This window comes from Clarias gariepinus, chromosome 21, assembly GCF_024256425.1.
Source record: "Clarias gariepinus isolate MV-2021 ecotype Netherlands chromosome 21, CGAR_prim_01v2, whole genome shotgun sequence".
Taxonomy (NCBI): domain Eukaryota; kingdom Metazoa; phylum Chordata; class Actinopteri; order Siluriformes; family Clariidae; genus Clarias; species Clarias gariepinus.
The window spans coordinates 19,047,504-19,060,373 of record NC_071120.1 but is presented as its reverse complement, the minus strand read 5'-3'; the positions used below and the strand labels follow the sequence as shown (position 1 = coordinate 19,060,373).

Sequence of the window (12,870 nt, the reverse complement as noted above, 5' to 3'; positions counted from 1 at the left end):
TACCAGTGAACGAGGAAATGCCACAACATAATTACAAAACTGTAAAAGAGCTCCATGAGGTTAACTTGTGCACAGGTAAAGCTTTTAAAATAATCATTAGTGCAAGGTTTCAAACACTGACATAAACCTGAGGTAGGCTTGTGGAATCCCACATGCAAATGCCCCGAGACATTTATTCTAAGATAATTATAATTATATGCATAAAAAGTTTAATACCAGTAAAGGATAAAGTGCATGTATGGTGCATTCGGGTAGTGATCTACATTTTATAAAAAAAAAAAAAAAAAAAAAAAAAAAAGAAGAAGCTGAAAACAACAAAAACAAGGACTAAAAAGTATATCATGTTTTTCACTGATGCAGCTCAGATCTGCAGCGGATCAGCTACCACATACAGACAACAGTCATACAGTCCCTACAGCAGTTCTTTTGTCTTAATTGCCTGCCTTTCTTTTAAGGATATTATACATAATAGCAGAGATTCATTAACTACGGTACAATATTCATACCAGGGCTGCACCGAAAGTAATCCCAAAGTGGTCATACCTTTTATATCAACAGACATAGGTCATTCAAATGGCACATGTTGGGAGAGTAACTTTTACTCTATGCTGCAAAAAATGACATCCTAGCAAGTAGTATATTTTGTCTAGCCAAACCTATTCAAACTTTCTTAAAACAAGATAACTACTAACCAAATATAAGATTACTAAGCTTATCTCTAGTGAAACATTACTAAAATTGCTTGTGAAAATTTCCTATTCTTTTGGCAGAGAATTTTGCCAAAGTAAATTCCTAAAACTAGCAAAATTGTCTGTCAATTGAACAAATTAACAAATAAAATTTTATCGTTATCATCAATGGGGGCATCTCCGTAAACATTCTGTAGCGGGGTGGGAGACCATCAACCAACCAACCAACCAACAAAGGTGATTTTCAAAGAATTCGAGAGATGGGTTGAATGATGGAGCAAATGCACCACTTGTGACGGAGACCATTGTTGTTGAGTAGCATCATTGTTCAGAAGAGCTCTACCAACTCGTGCAATTTAAACAGGCTCCGTCAGTTAATGTAAAACTTTTCACTATCCAATCTACTTTGCAGATTTTCAGTAGAGCCCTTGTATTTTTTGATATGTTTGTTAATTCTCCAAAGCACTCACAGGATATAGGCACTTAAAAAAATTCATTGACTACTACATTTCTTGAATAACCTTGTAAGCAATTTACAAATTGATGTGTTTGTGTTCAGCCACTATACAACTATGCAGGCAGAAGTTATAACATGATGACCTATAAAAAGGCTGTGCAAATAAAAGCTTAGCATGTAAACAAAGGCATACACACATGCAAAAGTTCCTAAAGGGCTATATCATGATATAGTTTACCACAAGCAATCTTTTCTTTTAAGCAGTAGAAGAATCATTTAGCCATTCATCTTTGTAAAGTGATCTAGGCTAAATCTAACAGACATGAAAGAGACTTTCTTTTCCTCATACACTGCTAAAGGATTGCATGCATGTGACCGCACAAACAGGCTAGGCCAGGCTGCTTCTGCGTTTTGTGGAACTGGTTCTTCGAGCACCATGTGACGCGCTTGCCTTAAGGTCAATGTAACGGACTGATTGTATTAGGAATTTGCTTATGTGAACAATCGCGTTCTAGCTGAGCACCTAAAGTACATTAGATCGTTACTATTACTGAACAGTGCCTTGACACTGTATAACCAACCCCATGCTGATCGCACACTGAGTTTCCCCAGGTTCTTACAGCTGCGACAAACCATAGCTGGAATTCTGGGGAGCAGATTGTTCTCGGTTTGGGAGGGAGAAGTCATAGATGAACTTTAACAATCATAGCGTAACTCATAACAGTATGGCAGGAAATAGCTTCCACTTGCTCCCTAACGGTTCATGAGCAGCAGTTCGAGGAAACTATGGTCGGTTGGTGTCATGTGTCTATGAGGAAGCACATGATGCCTGTCTGTGCCCTCCCAGTATCTACCCATTACCTAATTTTTATTTGTTTATTTGCACAAAAAAGCTCTGTTCAGTAACATTCTGAACGAGATTCTGAAAGAGATTTCTTTGCATGAGAGAAACATTGCAAAGATTTTAAAGAAAACTGTGCAAAAGGGAAAGGTAGTTTAAAAGTCCATATGTTTTGTTATGAACATACAATTAAAGTTTAAATTAAAAATCAGCTAAAGGATTTTTTTTTAGCTTAGCATTACAATTTTCCCTTAGTGGCCTCATGTGCATGACCTCGGCTCCATGAAGACATGGCTTGCCAAATTTTATGCATCTTTGACAGCTGATCCCGAGATTTTTATTTTTTATTTTTTTAACACAAAGCATTAAAAACATCTGGTGTGGAGAAACAATATAACATCTGGAGTAAAGAGAAAACAACCAACTAAAGACTAACAGTCTAATCAGTTGCACTAATTTTTCCCACTTGAACATGAACAAGAATCAGATGTCATGTTGCACAACTAGTTCAACTTGTTTCCAAGACCTATTGGACATTTTTGCACAAAAAAAACTAATAGACTGCAAATCTAATTACAAATCATGTTTCTGTCCGCATCCTGAAAGTCTTACAGTACTTACAGCTCAAGGATGAGAATGACCTCGCTCTTGTTTTCAAACACATCGTGCAGAGTGATGACATTGGGATGCTGGATTTGCTTGAGGATGCTCACTTCCCTCTCGATGTCGTCCTTGGACACCCCACGCCGACTCGACTTGCTCCGACGCTTCTTGATGAACTTCGCAGCGAACTCCTGTCCTGTGCTCTTCTTGCGACATTTCCTCACCACTGCAAACTGACCACTAGACAAGAACAAGAGATTTGTGATTAAATGAAGGCAGCGTTCAAAAATAAATAAATTAAATAATTAAAAAAAAAATCATGATTAGAGCATTTTAAAGCTATTAGGTCTTATAATGAAATAAATTGCCGTTATTAGTTATAGAGTTATCATCATGATCATGTGCAACACCATAAAGACAGGATTGAAATTATGGGAAATACAGAATCGTGCTTTTTATATCTTGTGACTCCGAGCCGTGTTCTCAGTCTGCAGAACTTCGCAGTCTTATTCCACCACGTTCACAGCTCGTCTCAGTCACGATGCAGGCTGTGAACAATTTCCAGGACGTAGCGCCGCTGCCAAAATCTCACAGTAACCCTAGTCGAGAAGACATCGTGTAAAAAACAGACATGCTGCTAATCTCAATTCAACTGCTAGAACAAGGCGATCCTTGTGATTCCCTGGTTGGCTCACAACCTTGATTTTAATATGTGATTAATTAATATAATCTATAATCTGTTATGTATTTTTTTTTTAATACATACTCATTGAATAGCTGTGGCAAAGACACCAAATACGGCCTTTCTGCAGAAGTTAAAATCTGCCTTGGGAAATGGAACATTTTTGAACAATGCAGAGAAGAAAGATAGTCCTATCATTAGAGCTTTTAGAGGAGTTAATGACCTCCATTCAACTGGGCTTCACCTTTTGTCACTCTAGCACCAAAAAGACACAGCAGACACAGACAGCAAATTGGCATTATTATCGTAGCCTTAGAGAATATGACAGAGCTCCTGTAAATCAACGTTCAGGAAAGATTTGAAAAAAGGCTTCAAGACAAGATGTGAGCCATACTGTAAGTAGAGCAGAGAGTTAATTAAATGCTAGTTAATTTTTCATATCAGTAGCGTGTCTAGCGTCTAGCTGTTTTATGTGGTTAAAAGTTTGTGGGCAGCTGACCAGCACACCTCTACCGTACCTCCATCGACTGCTTTTCAGCTTGATCAGTCCTGAACAGTGACTAGCCTTAGATACTGTATAACCAGCCCTAGGCCAACTGCACACTGAGCTTCTCAAGTTCTGATCCAGCTACAACATTTCATTCATTTCAAATCATAGCAACATCAGCCTATCATAAAACTCATGACAATTTAGCTAGAATTAGCTCCTTCCTTTCATCCCCTAACGTACCGGTATATGAGCAACAATTCAAGGAAACTGTCAGTGGTTGGTGTCACATGTCTATGAGAGAGCAACCATTGCCTTCCTGTTTTTTTTTTTTTTTTTGGTTTTTATTTGCACAAAACAGCATCTCTATCCAGGAAAAATTTTACTCCAAGATTTCTTTGCATGAGATAAAATTCTGTAACATCGTAAAGTAAAAAAAAAAAAAAAAAAAAAAAAAGTGCTAATTTAAAGACTTTTTTTTTTTTACCAACAATTGAAAATTTAAAAAATCAGCCAAGAAAATTCCAAATAGTGCATCTCTAATTGTATAGAATGTATTTGTATGCCTTAGCATTACAATCTTCCCTTTGTAAGAGTCCTAATTTGGCAAGCCATGTCTTTATGCAGAGGTTGTGCGCATGAAGACACGAAGACATGAATGCACGGAACTCCGACCGTACGCTCACCAAGTACTATTGGGATGAACTGGAACATCAGCTGCACTCCTCATTCCTCCTCAGCTGACTTCAATTGATCTCATTAATACTCTGTTGGATGGACGAACACGATACTTAACTCAGCAACACTCCAAAAACTAGTGCCTTCCCAGGAGAATTTTTGTACTATGTATTGCACGAGATATTAATTTAACATTTACAGAAGGATTCTCCAGCATAAAGACAGCATTAAATAATAGCCAGATGTAAAGCTGTTCCTATCATGGGGAAAACTTCAGACTGCCATAATGTCAGTGATGACAGGAAATATCCTATTTCACATATGGCCCTGTATTTTTTATTTTATTATTATTTTTTATCAATTTACAGTAAGATGACAATAGAGAGGGGTTAATATCAGGTAAAATGAGTTTACTAAACTGCTTCAGACTTGCTGAGCTGCTGAACCTGAATGCAAGTAAAGAGAAAGGTTTAAGCTCGCTCTCTGGAGCAGTAGGAAACTTGGCATTGTTTCCCGAAACTGCAGAGTTTACTGAGTGATCTGGTACAAACAGAAACCTCATTTATTATTTACCACTCTGTTCTGTCATTCATCATTTATCAGAGATGCAACAAAACGTCCATTTACAAGGCAATGCAGGGTGTTTATTTCATAGGAATGTAATTAAAACATCTGAGAAGGAGATAACAGCACTGGAAATGTCAATAATCATCTACAACTTACTTGTGTGTCTCTGTACCAAGCAAGTATTGTAGTCTGCCTTGTTCATGGGTGAAAGAGGGGAAATTTTGGTAATCCCTTAAGTTCCAGTTATTTATAGGTTTATTTATATAATAGTCTCCTGCAGTCGTTCCCGTGAACATTTAGCGACCTGATCCTTAAAGATCAACAGACAATTTCTAACCATCAAGTGGAAGAGACGCATCTATCTATGGAAACTGTACACACAATCATTTACAAACACCACTTGCACATTACAGGAATTTGACATCCCCCAAACAGTCTTGACCTAGCTACAAGCCATTTCGACATGTTTGTGACAGGTCAGCAGTTCAGATGTGAAGCAGACAGTCAATCATGGCTCTGGCGTACTGAGAAAACATTCTATCTTGATGATATAACAAGCGCTAGGAAACTGAAACACTGGGATAAGTGCTTTAGTGTAGTAGAGGATTGTAAAGAGAAATAGAGGGAGTTTTTACTCTCATAACTGTGTTGATATTCTGCACAATCAAAAAGCCCAGGTTGACTTAAACACCCCTGGCGTGCATGGAGGGGAAAAAAAACCCCAAAAACACACACACACTCATAGCTATCCTTCATGACCTTCCCAACTTGGCTTTTGGCAGGAGGACATGGCTGACTGCTTTTGTCAGTGGCGCCCTTAAATGAGAGGATCAAGACTCCCTCAGCCATGCCGGTTTCCATGGCAGTAGTAACATGGAAGGAAAAAGGACGGATTGCTTCCTCAATCCACTTCACACTGCAAACTGCTGCCAACTCCTGCTGCACACGGTGAATTGCAAACGAGCGTCACCAGCGGCTCAGCAACCACCTGACAAAGACGACGATGCTTTCTTCCCTTCGTGCGAATCGGCCCGTTAGGGAAGCAGCGCGCTCTTGAAAGCCATCCAGATCTGATCTGAATAGGAGATGGGGCAAACGTATCAAGACGTCAGAGTGACAAGGGTCTTGTCCTCCTCAGATTCGAAGCTCCATGGTGATGAAGAGCCTCGTTAAACACGACGGATGTTCAAAGGCCTCGTCTGGTGAAAGGGCTCTCCAGACTGGGAACTATGGGAGTTCTGTGCAAACTACAAGCGGATCATTATCAAGCTGCGACTGAGACTGGTACCCATTCACCTTCAATGGGTCTCCTGGTGTTATGATGTTTGAACTTGTCTTTTTCTGGGGTGGATTGACAGCACAACAACTTTAACAGAAAAAAGGCCCAGGAATTTGGAGCAGAAGCATACATTAATTTTTCTGAAATCAACATAGGATCAGAAGTACTGCAAATATACAATACATCTAATATTTCATTGAATGTTCCATAGCAAGTTTCACCTTTAGCAGCGAATTTTAGTAGCTATCAGCAAGCTTCTGGCAAAATTCTCCCAAAATTCTTTTAGGTCCTTTTAAAATACTCTTTTGTCTAAATTTCAACATCTGGCTGAAGATCTGAGGTTATTTTGAAGAATTCTAAAGTTGTCCTGCTTTTTCATTATTCCACCCACTGGGAGCAAAACAGATCCTTAGCATGATGCCACCATCCTGCTTAACAGCTAGTACAATTCTTGGAGTTGACGGCCTTACCCTATCTAAATACTCATACTAATATGGGGCAATACTAAAAGCTTTGCGCCATGTCGTCACAAGCAAGTAAATCTGTATATTGTAATTATGTAACTTGAGAAATCATCCTATTAAAGCACTAGTATTATCAAAGGCTAAAGGTCAATATATAGTAGGAAGAGTAGTTTGAAACAATACAGAAGTTATACCGTGATTAGTAATCAATAGATAACTTTTTATGAACACTTAGCTTTTCTTAATCAGATAACTAAACACACTGAATAAGCAAGTTTTTATTATCTAGTTTCTATTATCTTAATAAAATTTAGCTTAAAAGAAAAATAATTCACAAAATGTTTAATTCACTAAATTGGCATATTTAAGCTGTCAGTGGTTATTATGGAAAATAACAAAATACCTGCTGTCTGGAATGAATGATTGGGCTCTGAATAATCTACCTAGCATAGAGCACAGTGCCTTTTGCTTCATTGTTAAGTTTAATTAAATTCCAATATTCCCCTGACGTCTAATATAATATGGTATGAAACAATGTTGTGCTTGTTATGTAAATAAATTGTATCAAGTTTTAATTCCTTCTTGAAGCTCCTAAGTGGTGCAACAGAATTATGTTCGTCCCATCATCCAGGGACTGTGAGTTCGAGTTCCAGTTGATGTTACAGCCATTCGTAGGCAGCAGCCTGTAGAGAGCAGATTGTCCGTGCTCTCTCAGTGTAAGGGGTGGCATATTCGCACTCCCACATCAATCGCAGCCGCACCATTAAATCATGGGCATCTGTCTGCTCATGAAAGTGGAAGGATGTAGACAGCGCTTTCCTTGGAGTGCGTTATGTCACCAGCAAGTTCAAAAAGATGTGGATCAGCAGCTTTGGGTGTGTCGGGTGTTAGCCTACGCCCTTCCTAGTTGGGAGCTGTCACGGATGGGGGAGCACCCTAAACTAGGCAGCTGGGCGATGAGCCAATTGACCAAATGACCAATTTTGGTTTGAAAAACACGGAGAAAAAAATAATTCTCTAATTTAAAAGTCCTACAGAAGTGAACCTGATATGTAGGAGTCAAGGCAACATATCTTTAATACAGTTTATTTACATGTGATATTGATGGAAATAATTGCATGGATGTCTTCATGAACCATTTTAAGACCAGGCTATAATTTAACAATGACCAGCAGGTTTACTTCATTGAAAGTAATGCATGGTCACCGTGTTTTGTTTACACCCTCCTGTCTTAACCCCCAATCCTTTACAATTACAGTAAATAATCCATGATGATTCATTTGAGATGTGAACTCAAAGAAGCATGAGATTCACTCAGGAAAAGGAGTTAATTATATGCCTGAAGGTGAGAGTCTCGAACACTTTTGCTTTCTCCATGCACTACCTGCTGAATCCTCCGAATGCAACTGTCAGTTCAGGACAAGCTCCCATGCGTTTCTGTTGGGTCTTAGCTAGAAAGTTGATTGATATAAAAAAATATAAATAAAAAAAAAAAAATCACCTTATCGTAAAACTACTTTCTAAAAAAAATTATAATAAACCTATAGTGAGAAATCCTCAAGTGATGGCTAATTAATGTGCAAGATCAGTGTGGAGTAATATTAAAGAAAGCAAAATGCAGTATGTACAAAATAAAAAAAAACAGTCAGAGATGATATTGGGGATGACTAACAGGCGGTGGTTGAAATTAAATGATTCCCAGTGGAGAGATCTTAGTTTTTTGTCTGTCCTGAGCTGGAAATCAGAGCAAGAGCGGGAGAGTTATGGTTAATAACGTCCTCCTGGTCCGCTAAAAGGAAAAGCTTTCCCGACACAAAGAGTTCGCTGACACACATTCTTCTGACATACACAAGCAGAAAATCCTTCTTGCTAACGATACCCGTGGGATCCTCTGAAGAGGCCAGGCTAAGTTAAACTTAATCAAGCAAAACTTCCAACTACGACTAAATAATTTAATTAGCATTTAAGCGAAACATTTCCCTTTTACTTGTGGAATGTGGGAGACTCTGATGAAGAGTTTAACTACCACAGGACTGTGTTGTCCTTTGTTAAACTTTTTTGGGATGGGGCTTCCACCGTTTGCCCACTTCTCCTGAAAGGGAAACTTGAGCTGGACCGTGGGGGGAGGGCTGCGAACACAGACGTCAACACGCTTTCTTTTTGCGCTGATACTTTCAGGGTACTTTTAGGTGAGCTACTCGAGATGAACTTTAACAGATTTGAATAAAACAGCGGTAGGTAGGGAGAGGTTTATTATGGATGTTGAGCAGTGTTTAAATACAATACTTAAAACCAAAACCATTAATAATAGACGTATTAAGGACATACAGTAACGTCATTTATAAGTGCCGGAAAAGATGATAAACCATAGAAGATCCTAGTGATTATACTGTCTGCATACTGTAGCATGACATACTCATGTCGATCTGAACTTTTCTATTGCTGTGCATTCTTAAGCTGCGTTCCAACCAAGCCAACATCTGTATCAAGCCCGGTCCTTCTTTACACTATATCCTTCTGAAACAAGAGCAAGCTAAATAACAGGATTAGAAAGTTACAGTCATGGAGAAAAAGAAACACTGTGTGAAAGTCTATCATGCAGTGAAGATGAAAGGAAAGAAGGAAACAAAGAGTGGACTAAGGAAGGGTGATAACAGCAGGAAAGATGAAAGAATCCTCTGCCTGGCACTTTCCAGAACACTTTATCAGTTTGCACAAACAATACTGATAGCAAGGAAATAACCAGATTTCTAGCCACATGTACATCACAAAGTCTTGCTTTATTTACGTCTATAGATATGTTCAGTTGCATAAACATAAACGAAAGCAATAATAAAAAAAAAACTGATTAAGTTAAATTTGACTAACATTACAATAATTAAAAAAATCTGGTGAAGACTAATCTTTTTCTTTCTCAAGACAGCAGCATAAAACATTCTATTTACCATGGTCCACTCTCCTACAGCAGCTTTTTCTCTATTATGCAAAACATGATCTTGGTGCATGATGACGAGTCTCTAAGACAAGTTGGATTCAATGTTAAAATGCAAGACTCTTGTATGCCGTCTTTGTCAGCAGAACATGTATCAAGGGAATTAAAAATGATCAGACTGGACGTGTTCAACCTGGACGTGTTCAAAAGAAGTTTATTATTTGTCAAGTTTTTTGGAATTGTAGCAAAATATATATATATATATATTTTTTTATTAAATAAAAAATAAATTAATTAATGGGATATTTAAATAACTATCAGACTGGCAATGCAAATGTAATTGGCACCTAGGTATCGTGATGATATTGCATATGATATAGCTCGTATCCCTGGCGATTCCCAGAATTGGGATCCAATGTATTTTGATATTTAATTGAATTTGTAATTTAATTTGTCTTCATGTCCACAAGGATATAGGCTTAGAGATGTACTGAATTTGTCAAACATTTACAAAAATATAAAACTTTTCCAAAGCAAAAAAGAGAAAAAAAATTAGGGTAATGGACTAAAATTGGTTTTAATATCCAGTTTGTTACTGTTCACTAGAGCTGTGAACCATAGCTAGACTGCTGGCATTGCGGTTCTCGATTAAATTAGTTTCGACAGCATTAACGCTTGTCGTCTGATGTGTCAAGCAGCTAGGCTACAGTATATTTCTTACTGGGTTTTAAAGTAAAAATTAAAACCTACTTAAAGTAACTAATATGCATTGAAATGCTGTGTAATTTGTGATGCTAAAATTTTAAAATGTCAAAGTGGTTATTGTTTAGCTCCTGTTCTGGTCTTACACCAATGCAAAAAGGAAACGTAACGTAAAAAAGGGAAAAAAACTCTTGAAAAAGAGTTTTTGAGAATTTAAAATCAACTGTTTTTACATAAAAAGAGGAAAAAAAAGTCTGTCCTGAATTAAAAACTATAACCGATCGATTCAATTAAAAACATTATTAACTGTACTGTATAATCGATTAAACCACACTGTTCACACAGCATATCATAAGGTTATTGTATTGTACCATGATATTGGTATCGTGATATCTTACTGCTCAGCAGTAGACACATACTGTACATGCCTTTAGAATTAAATCTGACCAATAACTTACTCATGTAGGACTGCACTTTAAATCACATTTCGGATAAAATATGGTCAACACTGTAAATCATTTTACACCTCTCCCATTATCTTGTGATGTAAACATAAGCAGCGCCAGCTGAAAGAAGGAGAGCTGGGTGCTCTGAATACTAATCCACAGGACATAATGTCTGAGGCAGCTTCGCCCTGGCTTGCCCTTCATACTGGATTTGCCTATCATTCCTCCAAACCCCAAGCATCCACCCAGACACGTGCTACGCCAATTTGTACAGAAACAATATCGAACAGGACTCTGATGAATGCCAGTTTTTGATGTGAAGTAAAGGAATCGTTTCTCTCCTCTAGAGCAGGCAGTGTTTCCCCTCCTGTGCTCTCCACCAATTTTCCCCTAATCTCCATAGTGAAGCATTAGTATTCAGTGCATTGCTGTGCATAACCTGAAACATAGCGCACAGTGCCTTGCAGTTTGTCTACTCGCCAACTCGTGTAAAGATCAGACATTTGTTCTTTCCAAACAGGAACACATCACGTCTTAACACAAAGATCAAAATGGTTAAACCATTGATTACATTCACATTAGCATTAATGAACTGATCGAACACATATCCGATACACAATCAGGGTGGAATTCATTCGACTTTTTGCCTCTGAGCTTGCATAGGGTGCCGACATCAGTCAGCACCAGCAGCACAGAGATTTCATTCTTACTTCTGCTGGACCTCAACAAATACAGCCGACTAACTGCTTGCAGTCCTCCAGAGTGAAGCCTTAAAACAATTTTTTCCCCCCACTCAAGTCGCATTTATTGTATGAAATAAATGAGGAGCTCTTGCACAAATATGATGTGCTTTAACCTAGATAACACGTATCGATGTCCGCATACATGCAGATTTCAGATGACTAATGCTTCCACATTGGAGTCAGATAAAAGTCACTGGTAATTAAGAAGGTGAAGCATCATGACGTGTAAATCCAATGTGACCAAAAAAAATTGAAAATGAGCAAGATGGCTTGTAATGTGAATGTAGCCGTTATTTATTTATTCATCTTATCCTTTACAGGTCGAGGCTGGAATCGAACCCCCGACCCTGGAAATGTGAGGCTAAGCCACTAAACCACTGTACCATCTCTGTAGCCTTTATATTTTAAGGAGTAGACAAAATTTCCAAAGGTAATATAATATTTCCTATACGGTCTTTTGACAACAACAACAGATCTCACAATATGTTTGATGAGTTGAAGAGATACATCCTGCCTTTAGTTCAGGTCTTCAAGTGTGCAGTGTCAGTTGCATAACACTGGAGCTGAAGAACACAAGATAATCATTGGCCTAATCTTCAGTCTCAATCCTCCCATAATCCGAGTCAAAATATGAGGGATGAACGCTTTAAAACATGCATTGAATTCTGTACATAATGTCAATGAGTCACACCACAAAGAGCAACTGGCGCCACTCCCATTTGGTGGAAATGCTGCCTGCAGATTACTCACTGACTGTTCACCAAGAGCGGACACTGAAAAGAACTCGGGAAAAGCACATTTACCGTGCATCGGTGTGCATACACTGAACAATAATGCCTACTGAGATTTCAAATAAAAGGTAGTATATAATCTGTAATGCTATGATGCAATTCTGTTCAAATGGCAACATACTGTACATGATTAAAAGCTAATAACCAAAAGCAGATTTTCAATCATTAGTTTATCAAGACTTGATTCTTTCAAAATAACACAAACAATGCTAACTGACCACATTATTAATACTTGTACACCTGCTTATACATTCAATTACAAGTAAGATGATAGTGCAGAAGAGTATGGTTCGGAAACTCCAGGTGTTTTTAAAAGATTGATGTAAATTAAAAAAAATAAAAGACAACACAAAGCAGTTTCCCCCCCCTAGCTTATTGATTAGCATTGTTGTAGGATAATGATCGAACTGCTTCGAGCTGACAGAAAGGTTTACAGTAAACACACTTTACCGCTGCGGTGGGCAGAACAGCATCCCAGAATACAAAAACCTTCTGCCAAAGGGCTCCAA

At 38.1% G+C, this 12,870-nt stretch overlaps 1 protein-coding gene across 1 annotated transcript in view; it reads right to left on the bottom strand.

The window, feature by feature from the left end:
- The window catches only part of dapk1 (death-associated protein kinase 1), a 78,328-nt gene that overhangs the window by 48,349 nt on the left and 17,109 nt on the right, over positions 1–12,870 (bottom strand). The window contains exon 3 of the mRNA XM_053480848.1: positions 2,609–2,830. Within this exon, the coding sequence (XP_053336823.1) occupies positions 2,609–2,830 (222 nt within the window). The remainder of the gene's footprint in view (positions 1–2,608; positions 2,831–12,870) is intronic.